The sequence below is a fragment of the Poecilia mexicana genome, unplaced genomic scaffold (assembly GCF_051168715.1).
Source record: "Poecilia mexicana isolate PSO_F unplaced genomic scaffold, ASM5116871v1 scaffold_3, whole genome shotgun sequence".
Taxonomy (NCBI): domain Eukaryota; kingdom Metazoa; phylum Chordata; class Actinopteri; order Cyprinodontiformes; family Poeciliidae; genus Poecilia; species Poecilia mexicana.
Window position 1 is genome coordinate 17,703,551 of NW_028263372.1, and position 20,294 is coordinate 17,723,844.

At 38.1% G+C, this 20,294-nt stretch overlaps 2 protein-coding genes across 2 annotated transcripts in view; both read left to right on the forward strand.

Moving 5' to 3' along the window:
- The window catches only part of ankrd11 (ankyrin repeat domain 11), a 239,076-nt gene that overhangs the window by 169,784 nt on the left and 48,998 nt on the right, over positions 1-20,294 (forward strand). The window lies entirely within an intron of this gene.
- Positions 8,182-9,933, forward strand: LOC106930408 (trace amine-associated receptor 13c). Its single transcript, XM_088004656.1, has 2 exons — positions 8,182-8,924; positions 9,059-9,933. The coding sequence occupies exons 1-2, from the start codon at positions 8,531-8,533 to the stop codon at positions 9,931-9,933; spliced, it is 1,269 nt and encodes a 422-aa protein (XP_087860782.1). The 5' UTR covers positions 8,182-8,530.

Here is a 20,294-nt window from a genome sequence, read left to right on the forward strand (position 1 = left end):
TTTTGCTCTGACGAATATTGGAATCAAGATTACAGACACAAGTTGGACATTTGTTGATACACCAAATATTCAGATGATCTGTACAAGACAGCTTCTTTACTTTTATGCATATTATATTTACAGGTTGGCTATTTTACCAGTAAAAATCATGCATATAAACACAATCTTTACATTGTGACTTTCTATTTTAACGGAGGCACACTAAAGGTACAAACTAAAACATAACCCAAAGTGCACGCATGAAAAAAAGACAGATATAACTATGTATAGGTCTCTGCTTTGGTCTGTAATGTAACATTAGTTTAATTTGACCAGACTCACAGGCATTATAAACCCCAGGGCTTCAAATGTAATTTATTCAGCTGAATGTTTCCTGTTTTGTATTAAATTATTCCTGGTATGACTTTTAAAAGAGCTGTTTTTGCAGCATGTTCCTGAAATGTGCCACCAACCATGATGTACAATAACAAGCTTCTGTCCTTTCATGTGTCTCCAAAAAGAGGCCAGGTCGGTTCTTGTCCGAAAGCAGAATCAGATATACAGTATGACCCTTATTCTACGGCAAGGGGACGTGTCCTATGGTTGTTTATTTGGCAGGTTTGCAAAAACGCTTGAGGATTGAGGTTACATAACACGGTTCCGGATGGACATTGCTGTATGTTGCTTCACTTTGGCCACATAATCACTTCTTCAGCTTTCGAACAACCCTGCTGAAACTTTGACTTTCTGCTTCTGTGTGGCACTGGGGTCTTTGGATCTGATGTCCAGTTTTTTCCAGTTGTTTTTAAAGGCAGGATCTCATGGGAGCACAGTTATCGCTGAGGTAATAACTCAGAGGATGGATGTGGACGCTGTGGATACTAACAAAGCCCAGAAGAGCTGGACAAATGCCCCAAGAAGGGATGTTATTAAAACAGTCAACTCTCATTAGTTGCAGTTTCTGTTATTAATTTTACACAGTTTGAACACGTGGATAAAAATAAAAGTGTGCAGCAAAGAAAGGAAGTCATTCCCTAAACATACTTGCGGACAAAAAGCATTCGAGCTGAGGGAAGAGTGAGCTACACAATGAGGTTTGCAGCGACGATAAAAGTAGAGTTCAAGCCTCAAAGACACTAAACATGACAGATGTTTTGGAGTGGAGGAGATGAAAGCAGAGGGATGCACATCACAGGGCAAATGTGAGAGGAAAGAGAGAGAAAGAAGAGCAAAACACAACTGTGGACTTTACCTTGAAGCTCTAGGGAAGTGTGTGTGCGTGTGTGTGCGTGTGTGTGCGTGTGTGTGCATGATGAAGAGGTGGATGAGGAGGAGAGAGGAAAGCCGTGGCTGGAGGTCTCAGAAGCAGGAGAGAGAGGTGGAGGAGGGAGATGGGAGAGGCTGGATTACAGAAGCAGAGAGCTGGAGTGTCTGAGAGGCTTTACGCTCCTGTGGAGAACGAACCACGAGGAGCAGAGCTGCTCTTCCTCCTGCTTCCGGAGAGCTTCATGGCTTCATGCTGGATTTAACTTCCACCAAGTCAACACTTTAAACCTGGATTGTGTTTCCTTTTATGCACCTTTGTCTGCACAAACGCTCCACGGTCGATGGCAGTGGAAATGCTGGTAAGAAGATCCAGTTAGATTAATTTACTATCTGTTGCATCATGTTGTGTGTTTTGTAATTTGTGTTCAAGAATCATATTTATCTCCAGTGATCGTTTGAATACTGAATTGCTTAAATGCCAAATAATTCCGTACTAAGCATTGATTTGATTGGCTTGCGGCTGGCACAGGCAGACATAAACTGGCTTATCACAACGACCTACATTGTGATAATCCAATGAATTAAAATAAGGTTTCAAAACAATAATTAAAGTTTTAATAAAGCCCATTTTGACTGTATTTGTATTGCTCAGAGTCAATAAAAATCACTCTAAAGTAATAACTAAACCTCGTGTGTTGAGACTGAAATGTTTCATCAGTGAAACTGTTGGGTTCAGTCTTGTGTAATGTCAGTCCGTTGAGTCGTGTCGCTGCCGTCGACACGGCGCAGCGATGATGTTCGTTACCAGCATGTTGAAGAGACCAGGAGTCACTGAGAGGGAGGAAGAGGCATGCACATGTCCAGTGTGACAACATTTTCATTTACCTCATTTCAGCTGTCAATTAAGTTCTAATCAGTGGAGTTTAGCTGCAGTCTGCAAGTTAATGTTTGAATATTAAAAGCTTATTTTAGTTTTGTCAATGCCCAATGCTTGGTGGATGAAGCAGTAAGGGTTTCGACTGTGTGCACTTTGAAACAAGTAGTAGTATTGTATATTTTTGGATGGTTTGCTAATATTTCCAGAATTCAGATGCAATTTTAGAGAGAAAGATGATCAGAATTGATTTATTTTGTTTCTGCTAGTTTCCAAAAATACACTGTTCACCATAGAAACTGAATTATTTTGACATATTCCACTTACTTTGGTGGTTTAATTTTCACTTTGATGTATTCACACAGATGGGTAAAAATAATGTTATATGAGGTTTGTAAGCAAATCTGGTAAATGTACATTATTTTCTTAGACATGCAGTCATGTATTTTTCAAGATCTTAGTTTTTCTTACATTAACATTTGGTGGCTTTTCTGCGTCAAATGAACTATGTTGAAGTTAATAGTTAAAAAAGTAAACAGAATGTAATTCGGCCTGATTTGAAATAAAGTATTATCTAGAGCAACAATTAATTTTATATGTCAACATGTACAATATATAACCTGCATGCTTTAATAGAAAGCACAAAGGAATTATTCATGCAATAAAGAAAAATATGAGTCAACGTTGTTTATTTAAACAGTGAACACAGGAATGATGTGAAAAATGTAAGCAAGACCATAATATGGTGACAGACACAAAACAAAAAAAACATGAAAGCTTCTTTGTGTCTGTGTGCACTTGTCAAACACAAAGGGAAGCTGTACAGACAGGATGACAGGCCGAGATGTGAGGAGAAAGTCCAGATTCTGCCTGCATGCTGCATCAGAGAAAGCCTTAGGCGGTTCAGTGCAGACCCGTCCACCACGCTTAGTACTACCCATGACCTCTGTGTGTTTGTAGGCGACTTGGCCGGAGAGTCCTGACCGGGCCTCGGAGGTCCTCCTGCAAATGCCCGAACCCATCAGTCAGGGACAAAGCCCTGTCAAACATCATTTACTGCATGCATGGAAAACAGATATTCAAGCACTCTCACTTTGAAGAAAGCAAATATTTGTTAGCATTCTTTAAGTGCAACGCTGAAAATCGATTTCTGTATTGTTGTGTTTGGTCTGAGGGCTTGGGAATTTCTTTAAGATACATTTGTTTAGGATAAAACTATTGAAAATAAAAGTTCATTAAAAGAATGCTGCGCTGCCAACATGCAGCTAAACACATGCAAACATATTTCTCTCTACAACTTTCACTTATTAGACATTTTCACTAAATTGTGTCACCATAAGCTGTGATTAATGCTGCATTTCTCAGGCCATGCGCAGTTAAATCTCTGTCTGTCTACTGGTTGTGAAGACTTTATCTTTCTAACAGCTGCATGTCTCGTGTGTGTGTGTGTGTGGGGGTGTGTGTGTGTGTGTGTGTGTGTGTATGTGTGTGTGTGTGTGTGTGTGTGTGTGTGTGTGTGTGTGTGTGGGTGTGTGTAGGTGTGTGTGTGGGTGTGTGTGCTCTGCCTCTGCTGTTAGCTCCTTGCGTTACGACGCCTGAGGTTCTGCTGCAGGGATGACTTCCGCTTGTCATCTTTACTCAAGGTAACAGCAGAAACCTCCAAATCAGGCTGATTGTCTTTCCTCTCACAAATAATTATCTTTGCTTTGTTTCTCCACTCTAATGAGCTGTAATACGTTTAAGCAAACAAATTATGTTCATAGAGAAAAAAGCCTAAAACTGCTGAAAGCATTCCCAAAAAGAGAAGAGATAAGCCACAAAGTGTTTGCTATTTGAAATACATTATTTTCACAAGGGATTTTTAAAAATGGTGTTTTTAATGTAGCATGATTCTTAGATGTTATATCACCTTCACAGAAATATGAATCACAGTCAAAAACTTAAATAGATTTGACGTCAAGCTACAAGGCCTTCCCCTTCCGCCCACTCCACGCGTTTCACGAGTTCAGAAGTTTCTTTTTTTCTCTGTGTATTTAAAGTCAGCTCTCTCAAGGCCTAGCCGTGATGAGTTTCTTCACTGTTGCTGCTCGTCAGTGTTTGCTCAGTGGTATGGTTGGAAAACTCAGTTCAAGGAGAATAAAAGAAACTGCTTGATTCCCTCGTCATCCTTTTTCTTAATAGAAAATATTTGGTAACACTTTATTTGAAGGGGGTTGAATAAGACTGACATGACACTGTCATAAACATGACATAACACCTGTCATGAACATCAATAAACCTTCATGAATATTTATGACTGTTGTCATAAAGCGTCATTTGGTAAATCATGACACTTTTAATACAAAGTTGACATTATTCAAAATGTCTTTGTTATGACAACTTGACATTAACCAAGAAATCATTACTGATATAAATTTGTTATAAAAGTATTATTGATTGCACTTTAAAAATTAGGTAACTTTATGTTATTAAAGGTAAAGTTTAAACAGTAACAGTGTCATGACAGTCTTATTCAACCCCCTTCAAATAAAGTGTTACCAAATATTTTTACAAAAAGTCAAAATCAGTTTGTTCTTTCTCTGAACTAAACTAGAAAGTCTTTAAGCGCATATGCAAGAAATACAACGAAACTAAATTGAGCGCTTTAAACAAAACATCCCATTCTTTCCACAGAGTATTTACAGGTAAAACTTTTCTCAGCACCCTAAAAAAAGATCTAAAATAAACCCACATTAGAAATAAACCCTATAATGTTTGACACATAGATTAATTTTCTTAATCTTGAAAACTTGAGCAACAAGAAAACATACCATTGAGATGTTTGTTAATGTTAATAAATGATGAATTGGCTTAAAAATATATTCAAATCTCCAACTCTCAGTGCAGAAGATGATTCAATGTAAGGCTGGGCTTCCACAATAAAATCCTAATTTATTTAAAGGTATAGCGCACGTATTCACCCAGGGTGGCAATAACTGTGAAGCAGGAAAATGTAATAGAATATGAGCATTTCTTATTCAGGTAAGTCTTTACTGTGCACGTCCTTAACATGAGCATGGAGCATTTTTTTTTACAACATGTTCAGTATATAGATTTCTCCATATACGTAGGACACCCAGTGAAGGAGTATTTTCTGAATGCTGGAGAATATCATGCTGCCTTCTCTGAATGCTACTGTGATGAGAAGTAAATCGAACCACAGAAAATAGGATCAGTCAATCGGGCAATCAGTGAGTGATTTCATGAGGGACCTGTGTAATTTCACCTCAGGCAGCTACACAGGCCACTAGGAGATGTGCACATTTTTTGAGACCATAACGAGAGTGGGCATCCTGAAAGCAGACATACGAGTGTACAACAACAGCAAGAACAGGAAACAAACACATTTATTCATTTTACTTTTGCTTTGCAACATAACGTAATATTTAGAGATAAAATGTTTCCTTTGGAGTATTGAAATCTGATCAGAAGCTCTTTTATGACATCTTTCACATTGAATGTACTTAGTAAACTAACACACAGACAAATCAATTAGTTCATGAAATCTTGTTAAATTGTGATTGATAATAATGTTATTGCTTCACAACATGTTTAAAAATAATTTGGAGCAAAAGAGGATGATACTTGAAGCAATGTGTTAAAATACTGAACGTTTGGATCAAAACTCCAGACTACATGTACTGAACTGCAAGCAAACTCACAGGCCGTGATTCCTGAGAAAAATCAGGTCTTTTTTAATATCACTTATTTTAACATTAGAAACAAAACGTTAGAGTTTGTTTTTAAAAAATCACACACATAGCTCAAGCTCAGTTGAATCGCTCATAGAGTGGATCAATCGTATAAGGAACAGCAGGGTTGGATTTCAGTAAAGGTCTGGCAGTTGTTACGACAACAACTTCAGTTTAAAAGCTCATGGAGTGCGGTATGCCCTTTTGCAGATAATTCTTTTTGCACCTGGCATTTAATTGTGTTCCCAGTCAGAGACACATCAAGAACGCTCAGAAGTGGCAAGTCTGACAGGGAAACATTTTTTAAATAAAGTTTTTCGTGGCACGAGTGGCTCTTTATTTGCAGTATTCAGAAAGAGAAGGAGGAAACACATGCAACAAATATCACAGGACAGGGACAATATTTGTGGAAATGTTCCTTTAGTTTTTGAACATTTAACACGGTGAAAAATAGTTTCCACTTCTACTGCGCTTAGCACTATAGCATTTGGCAAATAAGGCTGCACCTTTCTATCTGGACAGAATGTACTGAAATATTAATTTCCCTCTGGGCTAAATTCATTCATTCATTCATTCATTCATTCATTCATTCATTCATTCATAAATGCATTTCCTGCTGAGAACTAAAAACATACAACTTCATAGTACAAAGGGAATGCATAATGATTAGATAAATGATGGCTGTCTGCCCATATTTAGTTATTTAGTAGATTTTAAAGTGATGAAAGATGAAAATTTATATTTTATTATAAAAGATTTTCCAGGGTTAAGGGACACAGCCACTAGCCAGCAGCTAAAGTCTGCAAATAGTTGAGATTCCCTCTAGAAACATTCACAATTGTCTCTTTTAATAATTCAAACAAAGAATATAGCTTACAATGCATTAATACACACAATGGAAACCATCTAATATAAGTAAAGTCTTCCTTTAGATATTAGGATGACTTCTGACTAAGGCATAAATGTATATCTTTTGTTGTCAGACACAGGAATCACACAAAGTTTGACATATACTGTGTTTGATAACGGTTTCGCATGAAAATGATTTGTTCTAAGAAATTCACTGTTGGGTGATTTTCTTTTTCTTTTGTATCTATACTGCTGTCACAATGCTTCATATGAAGCCAGTTTTGTCACAAACATATAATGCAGCTTTCTGTCACATTCTTTTGTTTTATCCCACAAACTTGAAGACAGTTATCTATAAGTGAGATTCAGGCTGACCACAGGCTTTGGTGGAAGATAATAAAATATTATCTGTTCTCTGGATTTTCATGAAATACAGAACAGCATGACGGTGTAGCAACAGAATATTTCTGTGATTGTTTGAACTCTAATTCTTTAAATAGTTGAGTCTTTGGTAGTTGCTCTAAGCCAATCCACAAACATTGCTTCGGTTTTCGCCCTGGTCTGAATATGTCCGCTCCTGTTACTCTGTGTTTGAGTGGATGAGTGTACCCTTCTGCTCTCCAGCCCACTGAACAGCACAGATGATGGAAGGACCCGTGTATTTAGTTGTCAGCTGTGAAAGACATTTGGTCCTGAACTTGGAGTTTGGGCACTGACAGGATTGATGCCTCAAACTGTGTTAGAGTCAAGGAATAACAAGTAACCACAATACAAAGACAATAAAACCAAGGGGTACCCCTAGACTAGATTATAATTCACAATAGCACAACCGTGGCTTCAAAAAAATTATTTTAAATATTCGTTCTTAAGCATATTCAGTTGAATAGGTTAAAGTAAGTCCTTTTCTGTCGTTCTATCGGTTTATCTATCAAACAAGATGAAAAGCTGAACAATGTGAATCCCAAACAATTAACCTCACTAAACATGAACACACACGCAGTGTATGTAAGAATAAAAACAGAACACCTTTAAAAGTTACACACTTACTTTAAATATATGGCAGGACGTGATATTTCTCAAAATTCACTTCATTCTCTTTCATGAAGCGAATTTGTTAGGCCAATGTAACCCATGCTTTTCCATACACCATCGTACAAAGAAGGGAGAGACGTGTGACAGAAGCTTTTAATTTGAAAATGGTCCATACCCAGATATAACATAGTAGGAGACCTATTGTTTTTTATTATTTCTGTCTTCCGCCAGAATATTTTGTCACCTCCCTAGTTAATGTAAGAAAAAGAAAAAAATTCCAAGGTGTCAAATCTGTCAGTCAAGAAGTGATTTCTCAGACTAATGCTTTGATGCATAAAACAAATAAGAAACTTGTCAAAATATCACCTTCAAATAAAATCCTATAGTTTTGGTTTTCTTGCTAAAAGCTTTTTGAGAGATTCTGAAAGTGCTTTGCCATTTACAGCAGATAAATATAAATGATATTTGTGTCCTTGTCAAAGGACAAGGTGCAGTTCTGAGAAAAGTAGTAAGAGAAAACATTGGAGTCACTGTGTGCACTTCACAATTGGTGAAATACTAATTTGTATTTTACAGGTTTGGTTTGAAGTTAAGAGGAGAGTTTGTGTCCTTCAACAATCGTTACAAACAACTTGATCAGGTTCAGCAAAGGAGATGTGGTGTCAGTACCTCTGCATGCACTCATCTGAAAGTTTCTCTTGTGGAAAGTATAAAAATAAATAAGAAAAACACATAGCAAAAATCGACTGCCACATGATTATTACATTATCAAAATCTAGCCAAAAATGAATGACTGAAAATGCCTTTTTATGAATTTTTTTTCTGCTACTTTTTTCTAGGAAGGCCAACCACTTTACATCATGGTTTCCTGAGCCTGTTTTCTGCCAACACTTCACAGAGATTATTACCACTCTGGGCCATGACTGAGCTGCTTCCCAACACCAGCACTCCCGTGGGCACCGCAGCTCTTCTGGTGACCTCTGACTGTCCGTTTAACCTGACTGCGGCTGCGCAGACGGGACATGGCTCACTTCCACCCCTCTGCACCCTCTGCTGCTGTGGGATGCTCAACCGCACCCTCGCCGTGGCATTCATGGTCAGCCTGGCGTTTGCTATTGTGGTTGGAAATGTGGTTACTCTGACAGTCTTTGTGCAAACTAGGCAGTCGAGAACACCACAAGGGTACTTGAAAGGTAACTTTGTAGTTTTTTAAAATTTTTATCTTGTATTTATTTTTTTCTCATCAGATAAAGTTGACCAGATGTGATTAAAAGCCTGATTCTCAATCATTTAAACTAAATATTGCTTGTTTTTATCTTGTTGACAGTGTCCCTGGCCATAGCAGACATGATGGTGGGTGTTGTCGTGGTTCCTTTCTCTGTTTTCACTGAAATCTCTCTGATGGTGACCAACGCTCCTCCCTTGTGGTACCAGGGTGGTACATCGGCATCCTTCAGCGACATGGAGAGACCCTGGCAGCCGTGCATGCTGATTGGTCCCGTGTTTGCGGGATGCACCTTTGTCTCCATCAGCACCATCTTCCTGATGACCTTGGAGCGCAGCGTGGCCATCCTGTGGCCGCTCCACAAAGACGTGCTGGTGACCAGAAGACGAACGCTGCTCCTCATCCTGCTGTCCTGGGCAGCCAGCTTCCTGCTGGCTCTCGCCCCTCTCATCTTCAGCAGCAACTTCACTTTGGAGTACAATGAGTGCAGTCGCATGTGTAACTACGCCCCATTGTTGTTTGGAGGCCGGCTCCCGCCTGACGCCAACATTTTGCTGCTGTTCCCAGCATTCGACTTCACACTTCTGGGTGGCACATTAGCAGTTAATATTGTGTCCTTCACAAGCATCCGCCGATACACCCAAAAACGCAAACTGCTCTCAGAGGGGAGTCTGAGTGACGGAGGGGGAGGAGGAGGATGCTCCCACAGACCATCATTCTCAGACATTAAGGCTGCAAAGACAATCGGCATACTGACATTTGCCTTCACAGCATCCTTCTCTCCCATCGCGGTGTTTGTGCTCGGAAATGTGGTGGGATACACGTGGTGCAACTTTTCTTTTCTCGCCTTCTGGATTCTGACAGGAAACAGCTGCTGTAATGTCATCATCTACAGTGTGAGGGACCACCGCTTCAGGAAGGGTGTGACCCTGCTTTTTCAAAGAGAGCAGTCCCCTCCCCACGGTGAGAAGACCTGAGGACCATGTTCATTTTTTTTGTTTTCGCAAGCACAGTTTTTGCGGCTTTGGTCCAAAATATTAAATGATTGCAATCATTTTGTCCAAATGAGGATCACTGTGCAGTGTCGAGGCTTTGCAGAAGGGAGAAAATGTGGAAACAGTCCATGCTTTCTCCAGATCTGCTGTGATCTGGGCAGTCATGCAGGTTGGGAGCTTTTACCACGAAGACGCAGTTTCAAGTCCAGTCGCAAACAAATCCAGGTGAATCAACCACAGGTCAATGTTTTCAGAGTTGCATGAATGTTTCAAGTTGCAGTAACACTTACTCCGCTGAGAATGTAGTAAAATTGAGGAGATCATAATTTTCAGTTGCAAGTCAGAGTCGAAGGTGCCATGATTTTAACTTTCAGACACATTCAAAGATTGTAAGAATGCCGTTCTTGGTTTTACCATACAGAGACAAAGAGTGGTGAAGTTCATCATTATAAATTGATATTATTTCAGAGGAAATGACAGATCTCTTCCTCTGATTAAGATATCAGTCTATTCATAAACTAAAGGTGAATCACTGTAAGGTCACAATCAGGGTGAAAATATCCAAAACTGCAGTTTGCTGATTGACCACTGGATGCCAGCTTTGAAAGTAGAAGGAAAAAATATTTGCAGTGATATTTTGTTTTTCTTTTGCACTGCCTTGCAAAGACATTACTATACTTTGAAGTTTTCCATGTTTTGTCATACTAAAACCTGAACACCAACATAATTCTGTTCTTATCAACCTTTTTGACAAAAAACAATCTAAATAATGTGCTCCTGTCTTTATTTTAAAACTCCTAAATACAATCAAGCACAACCAGCTGCCGTCAGAAGTCGCCTAATTGTTAAATACAGTCAATCTGTGCATAATTTAATATCTGTTTAAAACCATGACTGCATCCATGAAAACTAGACTGGGTTAATTATAGAACTGAATTGATTTAAAATGTATTTGTTAGGTATTGGTCTAACAGGCAAATCCTTGCTGTTACTGCTGCCTAATAGAAATACATGATATCCAATGATTTTTAGACTGACTGACTCATCCTGCCAACTTTTAAATTTTAGTCATCATGGTTCTTTGAAAAACTTATGAAGTCACTCTTGCTCTTTATGTGGCTTTTAGTGAGCTGTCTGTAAGGGATCCCTGAACAAGTCAATTTTACTAATTTACTTTAGACTGATTATGTTAAGACTGGACACTTCTGTTTTCATTCTGGAAGCAGCTAAAAGCAAGAGTGATTTATTTTGGTGTTTTTCTGGGCTGGAGTGAGTCTATTTTCAGTGAAGCAGGTCGGGTATCTTGGTATCAGGTCTTAGTGAGAAGGAGCAGGAGATGGTTTGACACATCAGAGCTTCATCTGCAGTAAGCTTGGCTTTCCTCCAGTCTGTTGTTTTGAACAGCTGAACCAAAAGGCTAACCTCACTTTTTGGTACGTCTGCATTCAAGACATCACCTGTAGTCATGAGATGTGGATTGGAAAATAATAAGGAGCCTGACACATGTGGCTGAAATGAATTTCATCAAGTTGAAGGCATGGCTACACCCTAAACATAAGGAGAGGAACTTCATTAAACTGAAAAAGAAATGCTGCTCCTCTTCATCAACAAGAGCCATCGAGCTCTGCAGAGGATAGGGAGAAAAACGGTTTTGTTCCCGTCTTGGATCTGTTATTTCTGCGATCCAGCTACTAAGGCAGCTGGACAGGATACTCATTTGTCATTTCGCTCTATATGGTAATTTTCATTTTTTTTGTACAAAGATTTCATATAAAATTATTTCTCTAGATAATAACATAGTTAGACTCTCTGAGATTTTTCCATTTTGTATGAATTTTTACTTCCAGTTTGCCAACATGCTTCACTATAAAGAGTGATAACTTAGCACTGTTGCCTCCCAGAAAGGAGGAGGAGGGGCCACCAGAGTTTCTGTGTGGAGTTTGTATTTTCTGATGCATGCATGAATAGATTATCTTCATCCTACCACCGACAAACATGCATGTTATGTTAAGTGGACACTCTAACTTGCTCCTAGGAGTGAATGTGTGTGTGTGCGCGCGCGTGTGTGTGTGTGCATGGTTGTTTCTGCAGGGAGTACCTCGCCTCGAGCAAATTGGCCACTAGAGACATGCAAGAACCCCCATATAGCCCTGCATAATATCAGAGGATTTAGAGAATGGAAGGATGGATGGCATATGGGTGTGAAATGGGGGTACCAAATGATGAGGGGGCACTATGCTGGATAAGTGGACAAAAATGGAAAATGAAAATCTGTTTCTACTTCTTATCCATCTTTGTGCTTATCAAACCATTTCCTGGCTTTACTCTCATGTTTACAGTAAAAGAAAAATGTTTCATTCTTCTGCAAACAGGTTCTGAAGTTTCTCAGCAACTAAAATCAACAGCAAAAGTCAAATTATGCATATTTGACCACTGGACAGCTGAAAGGTTTAAACTAAACACAAATACTGTAGATCACAAGCAGGCAGGTCCATGTCCTGAATAAAATTTATGTACTTACAGATTTACTACCACAAACACAAAGAAGGTCTTGGTTCAAGAACCAGCATCTTGGTTCAAGAACTTGTTTGTGTTTTTTCCACCTCTCAGCCTTTTCTCTGATTTCAGAAATTAACCTTGTATTTATTTTTGCTTGTGTGTGGACATTATGCGACTGCCTCTCAGTTAAAGTTCATGTTTAGAAATGTTAATTTGACCCTGCTACGATAATTTAATTTTACTTTTGCAATAATCTGCCTCAGAAGTGCACTTTATGAGCTCCTACGTCAGCCATTAGCATTGTGCCATGAGTTAGCATCATGCCAATCAGGTTTTATTTACATTTTTCATATTATTAAACCTTGTTTTTATTGGCATAATAAAAGATTATCTGTATATTTGTGACTATCTGAATGGGCTACATCACAGATGTGTAGAGTAAGAGATTATAATCGGAGCAGACCCTCGTACTGTGCAGCTTGTCTGGTCAGGGTAAGATGTATCTGTAACATTAAGCAATGTGTATGATGTCTTGTTTGTTGCTGTATTGTAGAGTCTGACTATATGATAAAAGGCATAAATGAGCTCAACGAGCAATCTGAAGAATAAAATTGTCTTATTAAACCACAATAACGTATTTAAATTTTTTTGTCTAGAAAATAATGCTTCCAAACGTGTTTATATTAAGACTATTTTAAAAGCTCTGTGGTGAGCCTGTTATTTGTGAGCTGGCAACAACAATATTCTTTATACAAGCCAGTTTTTTTTTTCAAACTTTAAAATAAATGACACCAACATAATCAGTAGCCAGTAAAATGTAAATTCTGCTGAAAGAAAAAAGGAAGCTCATGTGTCGCGACAGGCTTTGCAACCACCTTGAAAAATGGACGTCTGATTAATAATTAAAGTCAGAAAAAGTACCTGAAACTCAGATGTGACAGCAACGACTACAGAACACGGTATGGATAATACATTAACATTAACATACATCGGCTCCAACCAAAAGCCACGTAGCCCACTCAGGTGTTGCTGCCTTTCTCAAGCAGCTCTGATGCAAGATTTAAAGATTAAAGAATAATTCAGATTTTTGAAGACGTCTTCTATAGCTGTCTGTATTTTACCTGCAGAAGACAATATTTTATGAAATGTTTGAATAAACAAATATCCCAGTGAGCTAATGGATATGTTTTGCACGTCAAGGGGGTGGCTGATCAGAAAAGGTAAGATGGTAGTCTCTGCAAGAACATTAATTTTCACAGATGAACGTTCAGCTGAATGTAAAAGAAGAAGGAATATTTATTGCAAAATGTTTCAGAAAGTTCAAAAGCAACTTGTCAAAATGCCAATCTCAGTAGATCTCCTCTGATTTGTCATCTTCTATCTCTTGGATATAAGCAGATTTCCACTGTAGCGACATCTACCGCTTAAAGGCAGAACTGCAGAGAGCATAGTCAGGTTGAGTGAGCAGTATGTAAGGCAACATCAGTCATGCTGACTCCAGAGCTCAACCTGCCCAAGTTGCAGCCGTATGAAACAATCTAAACCTCAAAATATATTATTAGTGTGAGCCACAATGATAGTGAGCTTATGCAACACATCTTTGTATCACATATCACACCACTGTTTGCTTTATCACTGGTAATATACTGGGGATGCTTGTTGCACCAATCTGACAGATCAGCTAAGACTGTCCTATGAGCTATATTTAAAAACACCAGATAAAAGTGAGTGTCACAGAAATGTGCTTTATATTTTCCAGAAAGATAAGATGACATTGATATGATGCAGACAACTGAACAACTAAAAAACAAACACCAGACACAAAGAAGAAGGGGAGAAGCAGACAGGAAGTTCACATCCCAGTTCCTGCTGAGTGGAAAGTGACAAGGACACAACTTCATGGACTGTCCAGGAGAGACACTAACACTCCACCAAAGATGGACAATCCACTCATATACTCCGATACTTCACACAACCCCACTTCTGAAACTCTGCACTGTCCCTTACAGACAATACTTAAATATTAAAACAAGTTGATTTGCATGGTTAGATATAGCATTTAAAAAAAAATCCTTCATTGTTTTTCAATTTCATCCACCCAGAAACACTAAACTCATACATGCTGTTTGTTTTGGGTGAACTGCACTTATGAAAAGTCAGTGGCAGTATCTGTGATTAGGTTGGCAGCTTTTACTGTGGCAAAACTATTTGATGCCTTGATATGGAAACTCTTTTCGTGATGACATTCAAACAGAGCAATATGAATAAAACAATCTTAAAGTGAAGTGAAACATTAAACATTAAACACTTTGCTTTTAGGCAGCTTTCGAAGTAATTTAGCAAAAAGCTTCCCTTGAAATTATACGCAGTAGGTGAGTGAAAATAATGTGTCTCTCAGTCCTAATATTTCAGCTCTTGTAAGAAAATCTGCTCTGGTTGCCAAACAATAAGCTATTTTCAAACCTGTTTACCAAAATAAAACAGCTTTGTGGAGCCCACCCAACTATTGTTTTGCATAAAAACAAACACTAAAGAAATACAATAAAATTCAGCCTAGAAGATTTTATTGTAGATCAATAAATAACAATACAAGTATTGTTCATTATGGAAGAATCCCCTTGAAATAAGGATATTTTATTTACCAGCAAAATGGAGGCATGTGAGAGGCCAGCTGAGGACACACTGGAGATGTGAGGCAGTGTTTTTCTTTCTCACTGATTGTTTGTTATCCTCTAAAGGATAAAGAGTTATTTACAATTAAATTAAACAGATAAACAGTACAAACGTGTTGATGTGTTAACACTATGCCAAATAAGATTCCAAAAAATATTTTTTTCCTCTCTACGATTTTGATTTTAGATAATTAATAGTGAGTGGCAAACATGGAGAACCTATGAGCCTCAAAGAAATAAACACGCATTTCATTGAAACGAATGTTTGACATCGCAGACAGTCATGTTTTTTTGTTAGATTGTAAGTCGCTCACAGCAACACAGCGGTTTGTTTTCCAGAAATTTATTGTTTGTCAGCATGCAAAGTCTGGCCCTGTCTGCGCACTCTTTCCTACGTTTCATGTTTTTCTTACGAACGTCTGACAGCGATTGGTGTTTGAATCTGTAATGGACCGACTCAAGCTCACGCCCAAGCACAGTGAAAGCTATGATGAAGTGGACGGGGTTTCCCACGTGAATACTTTGTTTACTGTTTTAACTTTATTATCATTATTATTTTTACCTTGCATGTTATCTGGTATCGATGTTAAAGAATCTTCAAATATGTGAAACATCTGAGGAGCTGAGATCCAACGAAAAAGACCACAAACGCAGTACGGATGTTGTGGGTGTGAAATAGTATGCAGAACTTGAAACACCAAACTCCAACTCTTGCACACTCTCATACAGCCCGCAAACACACATTAGCATGGTACTTTTCATACTGGTAGTGCTTCTGCAACAAGGGCACCACAATATAACCACATGGAGGGCTGCAGGAGGGAAAAAAATCTGAATAAAATACTCTATGCCATTAACAATATGCTCCATTAAAGCTGCATCTTGTCTTACAGAGTGGAAAATATTAGCTGCATACAAATAGCAAAAACACTGATTTGCAGGTAAGCAAATAAGTGGTTATTTGTTAGTCAGAATAATTTAAATGTGGGCAAATCTCCGGTGATACCGTGAGAGACTGAAATGGCTCGACCAGTTGCACAGCGGAGCTGAGCTATACTCTCAGTCATGAAGTTCAGGTGCTTAAAGGAACATTTCTGGTTGACAGGTGTTAAAGGTTTCTTCCTCCTTTGTATTATTAACAAGGCAACTAAATTTTTTAGTGTAGACACTCTCTGTGCCGCTGCACTTGTACCACGACCACACATTCATAGGCACAGAGATGCCTCCAGCAAGAAACACTGTAGATGATGGGTCAGAGAACTTTAGAGCCTCTGCAAGGTTATGCTTTCTTGTTTATCCTATTTGGTTTTTGTTGTTGTTTTTTGTCTTTAATTCCCTCTCGTTTCATTGTCCCTATGAGTTTTTAATTGTCTCCCTAAGCTCTTAAGGCAAGAGATGTGTGTCAGAACCAATAAAGCACAGAGACCACCTGTGGCTGGTATCCGTTTTTGACTCAGCAGAGGAAAGGACAAAGGCAGAGATGGCTCTGAGGGACGACGGGGAGCTTAGTGATACCGGGCTTTATCCACAGGGGCAACGGCAGAACCAGGTTTGCAAGAGTCAAACAAATCCACATGATCTCTTTATCAGCTTCAGACATTCCTCACTCTAATTGTACTGTTTAATACTATTTGCTGTGGGAACCGCCACAGAAAATAACTAGGCAAAATATGTTTCAGCCTTAAAGGGATAGTTCAGCATTTTTGAAATGAGGTTAAACTCACTCTCTTTGTTTCATCATTTTAGTGTAAAACCATATTAGTTGGTACATAAAGCTAATGTTTGAGCTTGGCCCAGGACAGCGAACCACCACCAGATTGTTAATTAAATTTATAACCGCTTGGATACAAACAGGAAGAAACGCTCTGTTTTGCAAACCTCTGATTTCTAAGTCGTGCTCATGTTTTGCTGCACGGTGATTTTAGGCCAAAATTTTCAGATGCCAGTTAATCTGGAAATGAATTTAATCTTCAAACTCTTGCAGTTAACCAAGAAGAGAAGATTTCAAATTTCATTTTTTTATTTGCTTTTATTCTTTTTAGAAACTGCTTGCCAGTCAGAAGCAGAAAAATGCCGTTGATCTTATTGAAAAATGTATTTTTCAAATAAAGTCCGCTTACTATTTTAAAATTTGCCTTTTAAAAAAAAGTCATAAACCTACACTCTTTGTTGTGTGTGTGAGCTCATCTTGAATTTTTTTCCTATTGCAGCTCATTTACTTTTAAAAAGTGATGAGCACTAAGTGCAGAAAGAAAAAATAAACCGTGGGGTTGACATGGTTCGTGTTTGCAGTTTGCTTCTCGTGACAGTCCGTAGAGCTCAGGAGCTCAGATGAGAATCTGATAAAAAAATTATAACTTCACATTTATCCGCCACAATATCGAGTCCCTCTGTTTCAAATTATGTGAGTTGTATTATCCATCTGCAACTGCAGAGACCTCATTGGTGCCAACAGCTGTGGGGACGACGTCAGACCAACCTGGAGGCTCTGTTTAAGTTGTCTGCTATAAATACACACATATGTGCACAGTTCAGCCAAAGTCTCTACAATCAGTGCTCTGTTGCACTTAGCTTGAGTGTTTCTATCACTGCAGCCTGTCGTCGTGCTGAGAGGTTTCTGCTTTAATATTTATCAGTGGAGTTTTGTGAAAGGTGTCGCCGTGACGTCTCTGGAAGTCAGGAATAACAAACAATACGGACATGTTTATTCTATCTAGTTTAAAAAAATGTTAAAAACAGTTTGATAATGACAAACCAAATAAAAAGTATTTTCTTCTTTTTTTCATGGAGTCCAGCAATACATCCACAGTGAAATCATACCAGCACACTGCTTATTCTAACTCATTGAGTTTTATTGAATAGTTCCATGTATTTGTGGATTATATATTAAAAAGCAGAATATTTCTGATGTCTTTCTCTACGCTTGCTTCACGCCTTCTTGGGCTGAGCGTGGTGTTGAAGTTTCATGAGGCTTACAGTCAGCAAATCACTTTATCATAACTAGGAGTTATATAAAGTTATAATGAGACATATAATCAAAACTGCATTATTTCAGAAACTTCTCCAGTAAGTTCTTTACAATATAATTTTGTACATTTTATATATATTTTATAAATCACACAGACCATAATGTAAACACAGTAGCACAATATAATATCTTCCAAATAGTGTATAGGAAATTAAAATTCAATGTCCAGATTTCTGTTCATGAATGAAGATTAATAACAATAACATTAAATTAGAATTGTGTTCACATTTAACACAAATAACCACTTTAGCTCCATTTTTGCTAAGGTAAACTTTCCATTATACGTGTGTCAGGTTCTTAAAATCCTGAAACTTTCTAGAAGCTGCTTTTTGCTCGGTGCTCCTGCTCTTATCTCATTTTAATTCTGTATGTGTGCGCAGCCGCCCGTCACTGCTAATGAGTCTTGGCAGGATGGTGTGCAGTAGAAGACTCCGCCTGCCTCCATCACACCTGTGACTTCCTCTAGCCTGAGGGTTCATCCCACTTCCATAACAACCATCTGCAGATGGACGCTCCTCTGTAGCCTTCGGTCAACCTGCGCCGAGGACATGCAGCTCTCCGCCTGGCTCAAGATTTTCACACAAAAGAAGTGATTTGCACTAAGCAACACTTAGGTAGACTTACATCTTTGTGTCTATTTCTCTTTTTGACATTGAAATATGACTTGAAACAGCAACAGCACTTCTGCATACATTTAAAGTTTGGCTTCCATGATAATTTTAAATATTTAACATTATTCCTATCCATAAAGGAAACCTTTCCTTCTTAAAAAAAAACCCTGCTGTCCCTACGTTAAATTTGTCATCCTGGTGCTGTAACTTGCGTTTGTGTCGAGTGTAATGATGTAAAACATGAGGAAGGTGTATTCACTGTGAAGCTTCTCACCAATATGGTTGATTCAGAATCTTTGTTAGACAGAGTCGGATGCAGAAGAACAAACAATCTCAGAGTTTGAGGAAGACTCTGACTGGTGGATAGGGTTTGATTTATTAGAATTTTTCTAGAAACTTTTTTAAATCTTTTTTGTAAGCAAATTGTAAAACAAGTCAACAAACAACTAGTTTGCATCTACGCAAGGAAAATAAGAATTTAGTCAGAACATCTGAGACATTTTAGGCCAGAGTAGCATTACACTGTAGAAAAGAAAGCAACACGGCTGTAGTGTTGATTTGAAAATGTGGCTGAGTGCTATTCAGATTATAAAATATAATTTTAACATATCTGCAGTTATGTTAATAATTTACATTTAAATGAGAAGTATAGGTTTAAAAAAAAAAACAAAAAACAAAGTAGTTCTCTGTCCTTTCAGCCATTTGCTCTCCATTATAGAAGCTGCAAATACTTCTTTTGATTTATAAAATATTTATGCCAAAATGCACTGACATACATACAGAGAATGTAAAAAGTTCAGCGCATGTTTAATCCAGATTTCTATTCTGGGACATATTCAGAAAAATAAGCCCCAAAAAACAATCATAGAAATATTCCTTGTGTCTTTGACATTTTGCAAAACATTGTTTTTTATTTCTATCATTTACTCTTTTATAAATGCTTACATCTTTTAGTATATGTTAGATCAGTGTCATGCATGAACGGCGTTTTGGTTATAAATTGTCATAAGCAATAAAAACAGCTCCTTCCTCCTTCTCATAATGTAAAAACGTCATATTTAGTTCTTGAGTTGAAATGTCTAGCTTTAATCACAATTTACTTTAATTGGTTTCTTCCTGTGACTGTTTTCTTAATGTTTGATTGTTGGTCTGAGTTTGATTAAAAGCACTAACTTGGAAAGTGACGAGTTTCTGTGCATCATCATCTTCTTCCTCTCAGCAATGTGTAAGATGGTGCAAATTAATTAATTTGGAGAGTAAATTTATTCATTTTAATGCAGCACTTATCACAGAGTACTCACTTTTGAAATTTCTGCAATTTAATTTCAGTCTGACTCCTGTGGGTTTTAGGCCCTGCAGACTAATGGTGCATATTTTACTTTCAGGCCAATCACAGCATTTATGTGAGTAAATTGGATCTTGTGCAGTCAAGATAAAAAAAAAAGTCTTTCCACCTTGAGTTCTTCAATCTCTACAGTCCTCGGCAGAAATGCAAACCACATTACTGTGTCCACCATCTCTCTTTCGAATATT